The sequence below is a fragment of the Protopterus annectens genome, chromosome 9.part0, assembly GCF_019279795.1.
Source record: "Protopterus annectens isolate FY-2018-M chromosome 9.part0, PAN1.0, whole genome shotgun sequence".
NCBI classification, from domain to species: Eukaryota; Metazoa; Chordata; order Ceratodontiformes; family Protopteridae; genus Protopterus; species Protopterus annectens.
The window spans coordinates 1,434,956,620-1,434,976,609 of NC_056743.1; the positions used below are offsets into that span (position 1 = coordinate 1,434,956,620).

The 19,990-nt window shown below is 42.0% G+C and overlaps 1 protein-coding gene across 2 annotated transcripts in view; it reads right to left on the minus strand.

Moving 5' to 3' along the window:
• The window catches only part of DBNL (drebrin like), a 902,612-nt gene that overhangs the window by 419,276 nt on the left and 463,346 nt on the right, over positions 1 to 19,990 (minus strand). For both annotated transcript variants that reach the window (XM_044084396.1, XM_044084395.1), the window contains exon 5: positions 19,793 to 19,939. In XM_044084396.1, coding sequence (XP_043940331.1) covers positions 19,793 to 19,939 — 147 coding nt within the window. The remainder of the gene's footprint in view (positions 1 to 19,792; positions 19,940 to 19,990) is intronic.

Sequence of the window (19,990 nt, forward strand, 5' to 3'; positions counted from 1 at the left end):
TATCCCCAACTGACAGAAGAGGGATAAGAACAGAGAATCGCCTGTTATCAGTCGATGCCTTGAAGGTGCCATGAGGAGCCAATCATAGAGGTACAGAAAGACCTGGAACCCCTGCAGTCGCACGTGAGTCATTACCAGTGCCACACATTTGGTAAACATCGGGGGGGGGGGGCTGTGATGAGACAGAAGGGTAGGACTCTGAATTGGCAGTGATTGGCTCTTTGCCAGAAGCGAAGATGTCTCTTGGAAAAACTGTCTATTTTGATGTGATAGTTGGCGTCCTGGAGATCTACAGAGCACATCCAGTTGCCTTTGTGTAAAAGTGGCAGAATGGACTGAGCAGTGACCATCCGGAACTTTGACTTCTTCACTGAAAGATTGAGCTCACTCAGATCCAGAACAGATGTAGGCCCCCCATCTTTTTTTTGGTACTAAAAAGAAACGAGAGTAAGTGCCAGATCTTCATTGACCTGCTGGGACATCTTGGACTGCTCCTTTTTAGAAGCAGCTGTGGAACTTCTTTGAAGATTAACTCCCTTTGACTGGGTGGAACGCCTGGGAGGTAAGTTCTTATTGAAGTGGGGTTCCAAAAAGGAATGAAATAGCCTCTGGAAACACATTTAACACCCACTGATCAGAAGTAAAGTTTGTCCAGGCTAGAGGTGAAGGGAAATGCGACCCCCGACTGCCTCCAAGGCAGAGCTGTCGGGCAATGCTTCAGGAGTGCTGATGCGGCTGCTCAGAGAAGGGTTCCCTGGAGCCCTGATTTTGCAGACCCCGCCCCATCTCGAGGGTGTCATCATCCATTGAAACCTCTCCTCCTGCCTCTGGAAGAGGATTCATCAGGAGCATCATGAAAGGAAGACTGTGCCTTAGGGAACCACATCTCCCTAGTTTCCCACTGGGTCTTAGAGAAGAACCTCTGCAGAGTAGAAAGCTTGATCCCCACTGCAGAGTCTTTCCTTCCTGCTCGTGACGGGTCAAAGTGTCCTTCACGGAAGGTTCAAAAAGAGTGGAACCATCGAAGGGGGCACAGGTAAAGTTCACCTTGAAGGCTTCTGCAAACCCACATAAATGTAACCAGGCATTACGCCTCAAAGCAATTCCTGTATCAGCTGCCCGAGAGTAGCTTCCGCAGCATTGGAAACCAACCTCATCCAGGAATTTGCAAGGGAAGTCAGAGTGGATAGCTTGGGAAACACCTTCTTAAGGTCCACAGCCGGCAACAACTCTGTAAGCAAAGTGGAAAGCTCTTGGACTGAATCCATTTGGAGGTGGATAAAATGTGCCAGATAATTTGTCGTTCTCAGTCCAAAGGCAGCTGAGGCGTACACACGCTTCACAAAAATGGACTATTGCCCGGGACATCCTGTTCAGGGAATGGAACATGGAGCTCTGCTAGCTCATTTTTAGTGGTGGCGGCAACCACTATGGCATTGACTGGGACAAGTTTATTCCAGAAGGAATGGTCTGCAGGAGGGTAAGAAACTTGTCATCCCTTTTAGGAACAGGCTCCACTGCGTCTGGCTCCTTCCAGGCCCTGCTGGCAATCAGATCTACCAACTCATCAGCAGGGGGGACACCCAGGAGGTAGACGGGCCCATCCCAAAGGCCTTCAAAAATAAAGACTCCTCCAAAGACGGGGGGTTGGGGAGACCATCCACCATTTTGCTTCAAGCGTTCAAGGATGCAGCCAAAGGAGACATTGTCGGGCAAAGATCTGGGGGACCCATCTCCTTCAGCAAAATCAAAAATCAAAGCCAGCACTAAAAAGTTGTAACTAACTTCTTTTATTGAAGCATGAATGCCACAAAGGGTAGGGAAAAGAACCCTATAACCCCACAACAAATTCAACCAGACTGGTTTCAGCTCAAACAGCCTTCCTCGGTGTAAAGCATCACCATATCACATCCGCATATTTGTACATTTTCAATTAGAGTTGGTTATTGGTTACTCATAAATGGTCATTTAACCCAGGCTGAAAAAGCTCAGCTAATTTGATAATCCACTTTCTTTCTTTGGCAATAAGGATAGTATGCCACCCAGATTTATTCACCTTATCTCCAAATATTTGGTCAATAACAGTAAATCTATATGAAGCATTTCCATGTTTGTGTGCTTAAATAATGCATTTGATTGTCTTATTCCTGATATCACTCAGATGTTCCCCAATCTGTAACCATAGGGGTCTGGATGTTTGGCCAATGTAAAAAGCAGAACACGTACACATGGCCAAATATACAACCCATTCCGACACACAACTGGCAAAAAATTTTGTGTCAAAGACCAATGTAGTATTTGGACTACTAAACTGTTTAGTTTTATTTACTGTGTTACAATGTGTACAATGCCCACAGGGTATGCAACCACACAGTATCTCACCTGTAATGGTACGTTGTTGTGGTATTATGGAACCCCCCCCCCCCCATGGTACTTATGACTAAAATATGAACCCAGTGTTCTCCCTCTCCGAAAGGAAAAAAAAGACATCTCTTTCCTAGAATCTCAAATAATCTATGATCTGATAACAGAATGTTCCAATGCCTGTTAATATCTAAAATAGCCCCAGTATTCCGACCATATGTAGTGACCAACCTCAAACCTAATGTTTTATCCACAGAATGTTCCTTATACCAGTAGTTCCTTCCTATCCTGACTGGAGGCCCAGCTGCTGGTAGTAATAATATTGCCAATTTTGCAGCCCCGATTTTGAAATCTGTGTATCAGATCATCCTTATATAGTTCATATTTCTCCAAACTGGAGCAGACCCATTTGATCCAAAGGAACCGAGATTTAGGAATCTTCCTAATATGTTGTGGATGAAAGCTAGATGCGTGAAGTAGGGAATTATATTGTGGGTATTTTCGAAAAATGTTGGTAGCCAGAGTATTATCCCTCATTCCTTTTCACCAGAACATCCAAAAATGTAATCTGGTTTACATGACAATAAACTGTAAACTGAATTCCCCATTTATTCCCATTTAGATATTCCACAAATTCTTGAAGATAGATGCTATCCACCCGCCACACAAGCCAACAGTCATCCAAATAGCACCTCCACATGTCAATTTCCTCAATATACAAATTATGCCCTGGGTCATAAATAAGGTGATCTTCCACATAAACCATAAACAGGTCAGCATAAACGGAAGCAAAAGATGTCCTCATTGCTGTCCCCTGAATTTGCAAATAACATTGGTCCTGAAAATAAAGGACATTTTAGTCGGAACATGATCTGCTAAACAGATCAAAAATGTATTAAATCCAGGCCGGTAAAGTTCACTTTTCTCTAACCAGTACTGCAATGCACAAAGCCCAGTCCAATGTGGGATGTTACTATAAAGAGCCATAACATTGAGTGCACATAGGAGCCAACCTGATTCCAATTGCATATTAGAAATAATGCCCAAAAATTGTATAGTATCCTGTATGCGTGCTCGAACAAATTTCAATAATGGCCGTAAATACTTGGTTAGGAATAGTGAAAGGGGTTTGGTAAGGGACCCTCTGCCAGATGCAATCGGTCTTACTGGTGGATTATGTAAATCCTTGTGTATTTTTGGCAGAAGATATAAATACTGGGATTTAGGGTCCTGTACTGTTAAAAGATACAAGTCTGAGTCTGTGATTATACCCTCAATCCCTTGCCTGCTTGAGAAAAATGTCTATTTCTTTCTGAATATAAAGGTTGGATCTAGAGGCATAGACATATAATACCGGCTCAACCCCAAGTTGTGTCCGAGCTTCTTCATTATACTTCTCCCAATCCATAACCACCACTGCTCCTCCTTTATCAGCAGGTAAGACAACTAGATTCCTATTATTTTGTAAGTTAGATACTTATCTGTAGTTCGATCTTAGAGAGGTTATGAGGTGATGAGCAATGTTCAAGAGTATGAAAATGTAAATCTCTCAGAATACTGGACTGGAATGAGGCAACTTGTGGCTGCATGGGTGGAGTGGAAGTAGATCTGTGAAATTTGAATGAGTTAGTACTAGTGCCTGAAGCATCCACATCAAAAAACAATCTTAAACGGCAAAAGGCTATTACATCCTGTGCAAAAGAATCTTCCGTCACAACAAATCCAGGTACAAATGATAAACCTTTATTTAAAATCTGTGTTTCCACCTCAGAAAGTGGTTTAGAAGAGATGTTCAAAACATTACAAAGCTTGTTTATTTCTGCACCATTAATTTCAGCAAACTCTCGAGATCTTTTACTCCCTCTATGTTTTCTACCTCCCCTATGTTTCCTGGCCCTAAAGGGGCATCCACATTCCATCTCTTTGGGATACGAGAGTAAGGAATGGTTACTGTCCACATAGGTTCATATGAAACATAAGTGTAGCCACTGCAATTATTTTGAAAAAAATCAATAGATGTACATATCATGAGACAACACAGTGCTATGTTCCCCCATGCAATCGATCAAAAAAATGATGTGATACTGAACATTTAACCATATGGAAATTAAGAGGAACCATAATAGCCCCTGCAATTAATACCTTAACACAAACTTATATAAACCACAGTGCTATGTTCCTCTGAACAAAATAACTCAATAGCCTTAATTTGCGACCAAAGTGCCAAAAAAAAGGGGGGTAACAATAATAGCCAATGCAATATTTGTAACTAAAGTGCATCGATCCCACCATGCAGTGTTACACTCCCCTAAACAAACAAAAAGAACTGCCCATATGTTATGTATAAATCCTCAATTCACAATATTAGGGTCACACAACCACTGAATTATTGGCCCCTTTTTCATAAATGACCGTTAAGAACAATATATGTAAATTACACCAATTACTGACAATGGGATATAGATGTGCAAGCACAATATGTAGTAACAAATTAAATGTGAACAATTGCAAACCTGGAACGAGTAACTGTCACCCGAACCACAATACAACATCCCCACATTCAATGAAATTGAAAAAATGGTACAGATACATATATGCCTACAAACCCATATAAATATGTCCTTAAAAGTTCAAATACTTCCATTCAGCCTATGCAAAACATGCCCATTTACTCCTAAACAGCCCAGTCCCAATGTTAAAATTAAAAACTCAACACAGTTTATGCAACTTTTCAACACGTAGACAACAAACTTAATACAACTCAAAATGGCCAGTGATATGCAAGTTAACCCTATTAATTATACGATAAGTCCAGGTCATAAGAAAGAAAAGCCAGAAAGCCCTTTACGATTGAAGCACGTGTGTCTTCTGTTTAAATAGTGCCCAAAGAATGGTGACCGCTATTCTTAATTTGGGTAAAAAAGAAAACACATTTGTGGCGAACAGCATACAAGTTCCATGTCCCAAAAAGATATTCTTGATGTCCCTGAAAGGAAATTCCCATATATAGGTAGACAACAGTATATATGAATTCTCACCACATTAAAGCCTATTGAATGTGTAAAGGGCAGATTCTGCTCAAAATGGCTCGTTACGTCTCAGCAATTGGAATAAGTGGCAAAAAACAGTAATCGCTGTTGCTTATCAGGCAAACTCCCAAAATGTCGTGTTCAAGGCCTGAAATATACAGATTACTTATCCCCTGGTTAAAGATGAAAAAGGAGAGATGGTACATACAGTTCCCTTATCAAAAGCTGGCAGTATAGAAAGTGATAATATCAAATAGGTACACAATCCTCCCAATATTCACAAATGACCAACTCTACCAACTCCACAAACAGCTGAAAAGCTAAATTTCGATGAATCCACCACAGATGTGGACAATAACCACCCAAAGCCAACAGCGAGGAAACCGCACAACCTCAAATCAAGGAATACCCTCACAAGTATGGCAAGTGCACAGGCCCCAACACACCTTCAGCAAAATCAAAAATCAATGCCAGCACTAAAAAGTGGTAATTGTAACTTCTTTTATTGAAGCATGAATGCCACAAGGGGTAAGGAAAAGAACCCTATAACCCCACAACAAATTCAACCAGACATTTATTTTCAAGACCACTGTTATTGGCAAATTCAAGGGACAGCAATGTGGGCATCTTTTGCCCCCATTTATGCTGACCTCTTTATAGCTTATGTGGAAGACCACCTTATTTATGACCCAGGGCTTAATTTGTATATTGAGGAAATCGACATTTGGAGGTGCTATTTGGATGACTGTTGGCTTGTGTGGAGGGCGGATAGCATCTATCTTCAAGAATTTGTGGAATATCTAAACGGGGAATTCAGTTTACAGTTCATTATCATGTAAAACAGATTACATTTTTGGATGTTCTGGTGAAAAGGAACGAGGATAATACTCTGGCTACAGAAATTATTTGAAAACACCCACAATATAGTTCCCTACTTCACGCATTTAGCTTTCATCCACAACATATTATTAGGAACATTCTTAAATCTCAATTCCTTCAAGTCAAACGGGTCTGCTCCAATTTGGAGAAATATGAACTATATAAGGATGATCTGATACACAGATTTCAAAATCGGGGCTACAAAATTGGCAACATTATTACTGCCAGCTACTGGACCTCCAGTCAGGATAGGAAGGACCTACTAGTATACAAGGAACATTCAATGGATAAAACATTAGATTTGAGGTTGGTCACTACATATGGACGGAATACTGGGGCTTTTTTTTTTTTTTTTAAAGATATTAACAGGCATTGGAACATTCTGTTATCAGATCAGAGATTATCTGAGATTCTAGGAAGGAGATGTTTTTTTTCCTTTTGGAGAGGGAGAACACTGGGTTCGTATTTTAGTCATAAGTACCATCGGGGGGTTCCATAATACAACATACCATTACAGGTGAGATACTGTGTGGTTGCATACCCTGTGGGCATTGTACACATTGTAACAGAGTAAACAAAACTAAACAGTTTAGTAGTCAAAATACTGCATTGCTCTATGACAATTTTTTGCCAATTGTGGGTCAGAATGGGTTATATATTTAGCCATGTGTACGTGTTCTGCTTTTTACAATGCCCAAACATCCAGACCCCTACGGTTACAGATTGGGGAACATCTGAGTGATATCAGGATTGGGGAACATCAGAGTGATATCAGGAATAAGACAATCAAATGCATTATTTAAACACACACTTACACATGGAAATGCTTCATACAGATTTACTGTTATTGACCAAATATTTGGAGATAAGGTGAATAAATCTGTGTGGCGTGCTGTCCTTAATGCTAAAGAAAGGAAACGGATTATCAAATTATGTGGGCTTTTTCAGCCTGGGTTAAATGACCATTTATGAGTAACCAATAACCAACTCTGTCTAACTGAAAATGTACAAATATGTGGATGTGATATGGTGATGCTTTACACCGAGGAAGGCTATTTCAGCTGAAACCGGTCTGGTTGAATTTATTGTGGGTTTATAGGGTTCTTTTCCCTACCCCTTTTGGCATTCATGCTTCAATAAAAGAAGTTACAATTACCACTTTTTAGTGCTGGCCTTGATTTTTGATTTTGCTGAAAGTGTGTTGGGCCTGTGCACTTGCTGTACTTGCGAGGGTATTCTTTGTCTTGAGGACCCGTCTCCTTCACCAAGGTCCATATCCTCAGTGAGGGACTCCACACTAGAAAACTACCTGAAGTAAGAAATAAAAGAAATAAGCACTTAATGAGCTAGAGCCATGGAAAAGTACAGTTTTGTACCTACCATAAATGTAGATGTTAGAGTGCTAATACAGCTGCAGTCATAACAGATGGGGTTCTCCTACCGTCAGGCGGGTCCTCGGTCGGCCGAATTCCAAAGTCTAGGTCCGGCGTCGGTTGTCGTCGCTTCTTCCCTGACATCAGTGCGACAGGGGTATAAAAGAACCAGCCAACGCCATATTCTTCAGTTTTTCTTGCCCCAGATGTCAGGTGCCCCCAGAAGGAAGGCAATACATAAATGTAATAATGCAGTGCAATATAATCAAAAAACAGTAGTTGCAAGCAAATACACCATAAATGAATACCCCAATCAATTTGTATAAGGAGGTGTTAGCCAATAGGCCTGTCCAAAGAGGGGAAGGAGGGAGGGAAACCTGGACTCCACTGTATTAGCACTCGAACATCTACATTTATGGTAGGTACAAAACTGTACTATGTTCATCGTGCATACAGCTGCAGTCATAACAGATGGGTAGAATCCCAAAGCTAAAAAAGGGGTGGTAGGCACTAGGTGGAACTAGAAGGAGCCAGGATGCCCTGCAAGACTGCAGTGGCAAAGCCTGCTCTAGTTCTGGAGTATAATGGCAGGTGGTAGTGCTTGGAGAAGGTATGCACAGAACTCCAAGTGGCTGCTTCCAAAATATCTTTGGTAGGAACTCCTCTGAGAAAAGCTGCAGAGGTAGCTGTGGCCCTTGTGGAGTGAGATCTGATACCTGCAGGCACAGTTTTACCATGAAAAGAGTAACAAAAGCGTATGCAGTGGGCTATCCATTTTGAGATTGTCTGTTTGGAAATAGGCTTCCCTTGAGCTCCTATAGCATAGGACACAGAGTTATTCTGATTTTCTGAAAGGCTTTGTTCTGTCCAAATAATAACGTAGCTGTCTGTGAATGTCCAAGGAATGTAGTAGTCTCTCCCCTTTGTTTTGAGGATTAGGGTAAAAGGTAGGTAAGTGAATAGCCTGATTCAAAGCTACCCTGGATACCACCTTTGGCATAAAGGACGGATTGGTTCGTAAGGAAACTCTGTCCTGATGGAAAATGATGAAAGGCTGCACAGACATGAGGGCTTGTAGTTCCGATACCCTGCGAGCTAAGGTGATAGCCAGAAGGAAGGCTGTTTTCCAGGACAAATATTGCAAATCTGTTGAGGCAGCTGGCTCAAAGGGAGGCAAGGTCAGCTTTTCTAGAATGAAATTGAGGTCCCAAGCAGGTATTGGTTGTTTCCTTGGGGGTTTTATATTCTTAGCCCCTCTGAGGAACTGTCTTAAGAGGGGATGAGAGAATAAAGGAGGAAAAGTGTTGTATTCTGCAGAAATGGCTGAGGCATGGATTTTGATGGAGGAGAATGAAAGTCCACTGCTTAGCAGCTCAGCTAGATACTGTAGTATTTGAGGTAAATTCAGTATTCCAGGATTCTGGCCCTTTTTCCTCATTCCAGGCACAAAATCACTTCCATTTTGCAGAGTAAGCTTTTCTAGTAGAAGGCCTTCTGGCCTCCAAAATGACATCCTGCACCTCCTTGGAGAGTAGGGTCTGTTGTGAAGTTAAGGAATCTTCCATGCGGCCAGATTGAGTGTTTTCAGCTGACTGTGAAGAGTTTTGAAGCTGTGCCGAGTCAGAAGAAGAGGCATTAGAGGTAGGGTCCATGGTGGGGAATGCGTCAGGCTCCTCAGGAGTGGGTACCAGTGCTGTCTTGGCCAGTTTGGAGCAATGAGAATCATATTTGGTCTGTCTGCTTTGGTTTTTAATAGAACTTTGGGCAGCAGAGGAAGAGGTGGAAAGGCATAAACTGTCATTGTTGTCCAACTGGAAGAGAGAGGGTCCACTCTCCAGGCCTGTGGATGAAAAGTCCTTGAGCAGAATTTTGTCAATTGGTGATTTTTGTGGGAGGCAGAGAGATCTACGCCTAGCCTTCCCCATGCTTGAATTATTTCTGTAAAAACTTGAGGGTGCAACTTCCATTCGTGTGGGTCTGTCATATTTCTGCTTAGGTTGTCTGCCAGCGTGTTTTCCTTGCCTGGCAAGTACTGTGCTTGAAGTTCGATTTGTAATTCCAGAGCCATGTTCCAAAGTGACATGGCCAGCCTGCATGGGGGTATGAATGGGTTCCTCCCTGTTTGTTTATGTACCACATTACTGTGGTGTTGTCTGTCATTATCAATAGTTGGCCTGGATGCAGAAGGTCTTTGAAAGCTATAATAGCATTTATTACTGCTAGCATTTCCTTTTGATTGATGTGTAGGTGCTTTTTTTTTTGGGACCATTTGCCCTGAATGCACCGATCTGTCATGTGCGCCCCCCAGGCGTAGTCCGAGGCGTCTATTGTGATGACTTGATTTGCTTGAGGCTTGCAGAATGAGAGACCTGTGTTTCTTTGGCATGCTTGAGCCCACCACAGAAATTCCTTTTGAAGACATGGAATTATTGGTATTATTGTTTCCAAACTGTGGCTGTGTTGAGATCATAGGTTTTTCAGGTACCATTGAAATTTCCTCATATACAGCTTTGCACATGGGATTAGTAGGATGCAAGATGCCATGAATCCCAGAGCCTGCAGGATTTTCCTTGCAGTCAGCCTGGTGAAATTTGCTAGTTTTCTGAAGTATTGAGTTAGTTGCCCCTGTTTCTCTGGCGTGAGGTAGGCCATCTGGGTGTTTGTGTCCAAGTTGGCACCCAGGAAAATAATTTTTTGTGAGGGTATTAGCCTTGATTTCTTTTTGACTGTGTACCCCAGAGAATTCAACAACATTATTACAAAAGCCAGATGTTTCAGAAGTATGTGCTTGCTGTCCGCTTGGATCAGGCAGTCGTCCAAATATGGGTATATTTGTATCCCTTGAAGTCTGCAGTAAGCAATTACTGATGCCAGGCATTTCGTGAATACTCTGGGTGCAGTAGATAAGCCAAAGGGCAATGCAGAAAATTAATAATGGGTTGAACCTGCAAGAAATCTGAGGTATCTTCTGCAATTTTGTCTGATTGGGACATGCAGGTATGCCTCCTTGAGGTCCAATGTTACCAGCCAAGACTCCTTGCCCAGCATGGGAAGAAGCTGCTGTAATGTGAGCATCTTGAATTTTGGCACGAGTAAAAATGTGTTTAGGATGGATAGGTCCAAAATAGGTCTCCAATCTTTTCCCTTCCTTGGTACCAGGAATAGTCTGGAATAAAAACCTTGACCTTGTTCTTGAGTAGGTACCTCTTGAATAGCTTTCATGTCCATGAGATCTGAAATTTGTCTTTGTGCCTATGCCCTTTGATTGTGTGGCAGGTTTGGCATGCCTCTCTTTTGTGGAAGGGTGTGAAAATGGAATCTGTAGCCTCTGTTTATAATGTCCAGGATCCATTTGTCTTTTGTGACAATATGCCAATTTTTCAAAAATAATGCCAGTTTTCCGCCTAAGGGTGCTGCCATTTGAGCCTTGCTTGGCATGCAAAGGGGAAGTCATTGGGTTTGCTTTCTGAATGGCTGTGAACTATCCTCACCACCTCTTTGTGTAGGAGCTTGCCATAGTCTGCCTCTAAACGATCCTTGAGATTGCCCTCTGCCCCTCGGGCGCCTGTATCTACCCCTTTGGGGTCTGTCCGTGGCTGGAAAGGACCAATTTTTGGAAGGCCAATTCCTACTGAAACGCGGAGGTTGTACCTGTAGAAAATCTTTCTCTGTTTGCATTGATTTAGCCTTTTCCTCCATTTTCTTTAATATCTCCTCAGCTTTAACACCAAATAATACATCTTTTTGTAGAGGGGCATCTAGTAATTTAGCTTTGACATGATCTGGTAAGGTTTGCTCCTTGAGCCAGGCATGTCTACGTATGACTGATCCTGTAACAGCAGCTCTACATGAGGCCTCTAGCGCATCAAAACCACATTGCAAGGTATGTTTACCCACTTGTTCTGCACTATGCATCAAATCCTGCAACTCCTTCAAGTCTGGTTGTTCAGGTTGTGACATTTTGCTTCTCAACTGTGATAACAGAAACTGTTGGTACTTTAACATATGAAACTGGCATTTTAATGCCCTCATGGTTAAGGTGGCCGAGGTGTATACCTTTTTCCCCCACCTTTCTAAAGATCTGGAATCTCTCTCTGAAGGTAATGGATTTTTAGCAGTGGAGGCCTTAATTCCCTTGGGGCCCTGTGAGATGGTTTCTGGGTCAGCCGCATGGCTTGACTGGGGCTGGAGGTAAAGAGTCTGGGTTAAGGCAGGCCTCCGAATACACATCTAGTATGTCTAAGACAGGAGGTATAGCCAGAGGCCTGTGCTGAGGGAGCAAGAGAAAATCCCCAAGCCTTTTCTTGGAGTCTGAGTACTCTTGGCCTTCCTAGTGGAAGTGTTCCCTCAAGGTATGCAAGGTTTCCCCGAATGAGTAATCCTCAGGGGGGGGGGGGGGAGAGACAGAGGGAATGGACTCCTCTGCATCAGAATCTTCAAAAGGGGAGTATGAATGTTCGTGTTCATCAGAGTGCTCTGAAATAATGGAGGCCTGGTCCGAGGAGGGGGATTCTTCCTCCACTCTGGGCCTTTTGTCCGGGGGGGGGGGGTTTGAGAACCCCTGATAAGAGTAATTAAATCCTCAGCCATTTTAAGCATCTGTTTTTTAGGCATGGGGCCTGGAGAAGGGCCCTGTGTAGCTTGTCTCTTAGAATGCAAGGCTGCTTTAGACTTAGTGAAAGCCTTGATGGAAAAAGAAGAGGAAGGCCTGAAGACACCTTGAGAGGAGGCAGACTTGTCTACATTCTGAGTTTCACCACCTAGAGTGGCTTCGGTATCTGTAGTCGGGGTGTGGGCAGAGGAGCCTGCAACCTCGGGCACAGTAGACACCGCCAATGAAGTGTCGTTGGTAGACAGGGGCTGCGTAGGCGCCTCGCTGAGAACCGAACCACCTGTAGTCGGCTTTGGCGTGGTGTCGGTAGAGGCCGCGGGCCTCTTGTGTCGGCCCTTATCTTTGCGTCTTTTAGTCAAAACTGGAGTCGGAGTATCAGACATAATGTAGTTAAATTTTTTGCCAAAATAGTGCTGGGCAAACTCCGCCCGACGCTTAATGAGCGTCCAGTCCCTCTTCTACACAAATTCTATCCTCATCAACACCTCCCAAAAAGCCCCCCCCCCCCAGACTGCACTCTCTTCTCTTTAAATCCCATACCTACATCTACTATCAAGAAACTCCTTCAGAAATTGAAACCATGTACCAATGCTCCTGACCCTTCTTACTTTCTTAGTATAGCTGCTGAAAGTCTTGCCTACCCTATTAACATCTTAATTAACCGTTCCCTACAAGAATGCATAGTTCCCCAAATTTGGAAACAAGCCTTTATTATACCACTACACAAAGGTGGTAACAATAATAACGTCACTAATTTCCGCCCCATAGCCATCCTGTCCCCCATTTCAAAAATCCTTGAAAAATGTGTGCAACTTCAACTCGTTCCCCACCTCCTAGACAATAATCTTATAACTCCCACACAGCACGGTTTCCGACCTAATCATAGCACCATGACTGCCCTTCTCTTCTTCCTTGAAATCGTTAATAAAGCCCGCGACTCTGGACTAATTGTTTCCACCTTACTCCTTGATCTTTCCAAAGCCTTCGATACTATCTCACACAACCTGCTCTTAACTAAACTCTCCAAACTCTACCTATCCTCCTCCTCTTTGAACTGGTTCTCTAGTTATCTATCTAACAGAAATCAAGCTGTAAAATGGAAAAAAGCCACTTCCTCCTTCCTTAGTACCCCCACCGGAGTTCCACAAGGCTCCATACTGGGTCCTCTTCTCTTCAATATCTTTATCAACGACTTCCACAAATCAATCCCTTTCTCTAGCATCATCCAATACGCGGATGATTCTACTATCATCTGCTCTGCCTCTTCTATCACTACACTACAAAAACTTACTCAAGATGCCTTCTCTTCCACAGAGCAATGGATGCTAAGCAATCATCTAGCTCTCAATGCTACCAAGACCAAACTAATGTTATTTACTCCCTCCAAAGTTACTCCTTCCGACATAAATTCATTCTTTATTACTAGTCAAAACAACACACCTCTCAAAACAGTGTCAGAGACCAAACTACTTGGGGTCCAAATCGACAACCAACTTAAATTTAACTCCCACCTACAAACAAACATCAAAAAAACGCATCAAAAACTTGGCATGCTTTATAGACAGAATACCTACCTCACATCCACCACTAAAATCACTCTCTCTACATCCTTCCTTATCCCCTCCCTTCTCTATGGTGCCCCACTACTTACTAATCTTCAGTCCTCATTAATAAAACAGCTTACCTCCTGCTATAACAAAATTGCAAAATTCGCCACCAGCCATAAGTCTTCCACTCACCACTGTCTCTCCCTCCATAAGCTAAAATGGCTAGAACTTCCCAAACAACTAACTTACACTCAACTAACTTTAGCCCATAAGCTTATTCTAAACCCTTCCCTCTGTCCCTCCCTTTCCTCTGCCTTTAAAATGCACCTACCTAACAGAGTTCTAAGGTCTAATAATCAAAATCTACTAGAAGTGCATAAACCTACTCATCCCCCAGGCAAAAAACTTCTTTCCTTCAGCCTCGCTCGCCTCTGGAACTCCTTACCACCAGACATCCGCACCACCTCTAACCACTCTACCTTCAAGAAGTCTCTTTTCTTACACCTAGCATCACAGTGGGAATGCTCTTGCTCCCACCCCACATAACTAACTCTACTTAATGTCCTTTAATATCACATCCTACTTTTAGCTACTATGCTTGTTCTCTAATTTGTATTAATTTTTTGCATTTGTTCTATTGCTAGCATGTTTTTTTTCTCTCAATGTATTAATTGTTATGACTGCTATTATATATCTGATTAGTTTCACTTTATTCTGCCTACATTGTATTAATAACGTTCTGTCCCTAGACTGTCTCTGTCGAATATTATATGTACTTTTGGTTTTTTTTTTTTGGAGCTTTTCTCCCCAGGACTCCATTGAAAACGGGTTCTTTAAGGCCCAATGGACTATCCTGGTAAACCAACTACAATAAATAAATAAATAAATAAATAAATAAATGGTGCGTTTGTTGAATGTAGCACAAAAACGACAGACCGAGACGTCGTGGTCTGGGCCTAAGCAAAAAATGCAGAGGGAATGAAAATCCTTATGCGGTATTTGCTTCCCACAAGAAATACAATTATTAACTTTGTCTGACATCGGTCTGAGGCAAGAAAAGTTTCCCCAACGGGGTACTTAGCTTTCAAGAAGACTTCGGTTGCAAAATTTTCGTAATTTCAGGAGCTGGCCGACCAGCACTTGAGAACTGCTTCTGCTTCGGGCACCGCGCGGCAAGAAAGACTGAAGAAAATGGCGTCGGCTGGTTCTTTTATACCCCCTGTCGCACTGACGTCAGGGAAGAAGCGACGACAACCGATGCCGGACCAAGACTTTGGAATTCGGCCGACCGAGGACCCGCCTGACGGCAGGAGAACCCCATCTGTTATGACTGCAGCTGTACGCACGATGAACATCGCATCTGCCCAGGATACACTGCAAACGAGATTGGGGGGGGGGGTCAGAAGGCGGCAGAGCAGCATGGGAGAGGGAAGAGCTACAGCCTTGGCTCTGTAGTATGTTGCTGACTCTGATCAGATATCGAATCCTAGACCCTACAGTGATGAGCGATGACTTGGATAATCAGATCAAAAGTTATGCACTTTCCATAATGACAGATCTATGCTATCTGTGCCCATCCATCCCAATCTGCGAGTTATCGGATCTGAGGCCAGCCATATTCAGTATCCTCAGATGTAGTGCTTGACCTCCTCTACCCACAGCCCCTAGTGTAGCACCCTTTCCTTGGATTGGGTTTGACCTATGTAGATAAGCCCTGAGCTACTACTAAGTATAATCGGAATGGAGGAAAAGTTCAAGGAAGAGAGGACCACAGAAATGGATCCTCCAGAGCAGGTTTAGCAGCCATACCACCAAGGCCAGTCGTGAGCATTCATTAAAGAAATAATTTGGAGGGGGCACGGAGGGAGGCATGGTTAAGTTTGACTGATGCAGGATTCCGGGACCACACACGAGACAGAAGAATGTTCCTGCTCAAGCTGTCCACCAGGATTCTGGATCTCCCTAAGACATGTGTTGTGACCAAAAACTGTTGAAAAGACATTGTCCTCTTGACAGGTGATAGGACCAAGTTACTCCTTGCCCATTCAGATACACCACCATTGGCGTATTGTCGGTCTGTATGACAATCATACCCTTGGGGAGAAGGGCCCTGAAATGTCTGCAACACTAGGAAGACCTCCCTCATCTCCAGGACACTGATGAGAATATTGGCCTAATACTTTGATCAGATACCTTAGATAGTCTTCCCCTTGAAATGCCCAACTCCCAACCCCAGAAAAGAAGAATCTATAGTTATCATGCTCTGGGGATTGGAAAGAAAAAAGTGACATCCTGCTGTGACCAGTGGGGACTCCAACCACCACTGAATGTGGTTGTGACAAACACCTGTCAGAAGCACTAAGAAGTCCATAGGATGAGATACACAAGACCACTGAACTGCAAAACTCTCATGTGGAATCTTGCAAGAGGTACGTGACAAGCAGAACCTGCCATGTGCCCAAGGAGATGAAGTACTGAAGAGACAGAGACCTTAGAGCTCTCCATCCTAAGGGCACCGCAAAAACACAATAACAAGAACATACACAATAAAGACTACCTACTTCTCTACTTACCCAATAAGGAAAATACAGCAAACATTACTATCTATTAACCATGAAAAAACAGCCAAAGAAAAAATGTACACACTAGAATGAAAAAAAGTTCATATAATCTTAACTAATAAAACCTAAAAAGTTAAGGAACCAAGAGGGGAAATGCCAAGTCACACCGCACAGCAAAAATCTAATGCTAGAAATAACACTAGCCCAGCACTAACACTAATAAAGATAACATTACTATTCTACACCTGTTGGTAAGGTAGAGGAAAAAAAGGAGGTTTGAAAAATTTGCACTTCTACATCCAAACATCAAGGTAGAGCTGGTCATTCATTGTCATTCATGATTTGATCACAAAGGTAGCAAACGAGATCTGAAGACAGGGTGCTACAGCATGGGCTTTATGGGTAGAAGAGGTGAAGCTCTAAGTCTGAAGATTCTGAATACAGCCAGCCTCAGATCCGATAACACACAGTTTAGGAATGATGAATAAGATAACACTGGATCACATGTTTCTTGTCAACATGAGCCAATAAGGCTAGATGATTTAAGATACTGACATGGAAGTTAGGATATTCACATGGAAGTGCTTACACGGTATTTCTTATACCTCTTCAAGAATCTAACATATATTCCCTCAGACACCAGGGACTTGCTGAAGTGCAACTGGGATCAGAGGGGGACATGGGAACATAGGTTTTAGGAATGACAACATTTAAGGGAATCTAAAAATAAGTTTCAAAAGATTCTTACTTGTCTTTTCTCATAGCCATTGCAATTAACAAAAACGCTTCTACTTTTAGGGACTGATCTAAACAGAAGTCAAGCCACCAAGAGAAAACGTCTATTAATTTTGTTAATAAAAGGCACAAGAAGGCAGAGGTAAAGAATTGGAAAAATCACTGTTCACCAAAGCATACAGGACGTTGCTGACATAACAGATGTAGCCAATAGGGGAGGGAAGGTAAGGCAGGAAAGCTCTTTATGTAAATATATAGGCAAGTGGATACCAAAGTTTTTGGGCTCTGTAACACGAAAAGGTATGACTGGAATGGTGCTAAATCAATTACTGAGACTAAGTTGACAATGAAATGCAATGTTGCTGATGTAAACTAAATGCTAAAACAAGATTTTGAAGTTAATGTGACCTAAATGGACAAGCAATTGATGTGTAAGATTATCATTATTTTGGATGTTTTTATTAATGATTTGATATAGTTATTGATTCTGTTATAAATGCTAATATTCATTCAGTGAAACTGCTTTAAAACACTTAATTATGAACACCGCCTTGCTCCTTCTGTCACGTGCTTTCCCCGTCTTTCTACTGGTACCATTTTCACTCATTGCCAATACACAGCCTAAGATCATAACTTATAGGTCTGATTAAGATGTTTAAGACTTCAAGTCATTTTGGAGCACTGTTTGCTTACATACTGTCTAAGCTTTAGAATAAACTTTAATACAACTTGGTAAACCCCTCCAAAAACATCTCTCCAGGTCTCTGCACTATGGTCATGCAACTGCATTGCCTGACATACTGATTCAATGCATGAAAATCACCAAACAGCTTCAGAGATTTAATTACAATGATTTATCAGACAATGTTGACTTAAGTGTCATCTGCCGTATTGTGCTCCACAGAATGCCCAGCTATATCTTTGACTTCTGTGCAACTTTCTGTTACTCCCCAGATCCTATTTTGTAAATGAGCACTTTATTCCATGGCTTGCTATAGTGTGCTCTCCCTTTCTTACCAACCTATTTCTTCAATAAATGCTGCATGCATCCTTAGCTAGCAAGTCCTTGCTGCTTCCACAGTCTCTTCATTATTATAACTCTTTAAATATCTAATCATAACTTCTTGAGTACAATAACCTATATTAGCCTTTAACAGCAACCATGCACTGGTATTTTCTTTTACTTGAACTTATTTTGCATTTTCGTGTCAAAGCTGGAATACATTGCTCAGTTTTAGTGTAAAATTCCTTTATAGTTATATGCAACACATTAGCTTTTATACAGCAAATGCCTTGTATTATTACATGGAACTTTTTTTCCATAAGCTTCTGTTGAAATTAAATGCACCCAGTACACAGTAAACAAATGTAAATTAATAAATATACACACTTCTGTTTGGAAAAGGTGGTATGCCTTTTTCAACTTCACAAGTCAACTAGAATGTATCAGAGATGCTAGCCTGAGTGATGTAAGAGTGGTGCCGAGATACTGAAAGCATATGTTTTCAGAGTGCTCACAGCTTGTATCCTTCTGGGTAGTGGTTGTGAGGGCTTGTAGTTTAGTTTTGTCTGGGAAGTTGAGATTGCCAAAGTGGTGAAGTCATCTGGGGTCTCTAGCCCATAAGTGATCCCACTCTTACAGGCTCCATTACTGAAGGAAACATCAAAAACTGCATGTAAATGTGTTTACAAATTGCTAAAAACTAGTTACCTACCTATACATCCATCTACAACAGGAATGGATTCCAAACGTACATGAACCTACAAAATAAGCAGATTCCAAAAGTACCAAGTTATGAAGATTATACACCCAAATAGCACCGTGGTTGAATTTGGTTGGTGTGGTTATACTGGAAGGCCAACAGTTTACATAAGATCTGGTTAATTTGTTGGTTCACAGAAATCCTAAAATTAATTAATGTGGGTCACAGATGGTAGGGTAGACCGTGGAATTTTGTAAACAGTGCTCTTTACTGGTAAAATGAAGTCATTAAAGCTGTTCCAGTGATATATATTCTGTAATATAGAATGGCTACTCCCTGGTTCTAGAATGTTTGCCTAATTGCCCCACACCCTCTATTCCTTGTATCCTTTTCTCCTTTCCCTTGACTGTTTCTATTTAGTGGTTCTTTCAAGTAAAGTTAGTCTTTTAACAATACTGGCTTTTGTAATACAAAGCAGTGAGCTGGCAAAGTAAACTATCAAAAAATTACAAGACATCCCTCCCAAATGCTCTTCCATTGAATTAGAATGCAATAATTCCTGCAATGCTTGATGTTTCTTCAGCAATCGGCAGCCAATAATGGCACTCCTAAATGTCCCTCAGCTGGCGATGCCATCACAATCTGCAGACTAGGGTAAGCCTCTTACTTGATGAACTACCTTGTTAGAGAAATTGCAACATAAAAGTGACAGAACAGCAAATGCAATGCTTAATAAGGTCACTTGTGTTTTAATTACCTCTGACAGTCAGAAATACTGTTGACATCAAATATCTCAAACATTATTAAACGTTGGGCAAACAGTCCTGCATTTCTTGTCTGCTGTTGCAAGCATGCCAAGATGATGTAATACAGGCTCCTGAAGCGGTCAGTGTGAGGAATGTAAAAGAAACAAAAAGTGTGCATGTACCCTACATTATTGCCCTAGTCACATAGTACCAAGTCCACCGCCAAAGTACACGACCACTTACCACTGGTCCTTGAGGGCCACTGTCCTGAAATCTGCTGGACTCCTTATGGAAGTTATAGTTGGCACCGGATGCTTTGGCTACTTTCTCCATGATGCTGTCTGGTTCAACATCCTCCTCAGCCCGAGCATTTATTGTCACATGTGCACCCTATTACGGGATAGAAAAATATTCAATTTATACACTAAAAATATATTAATA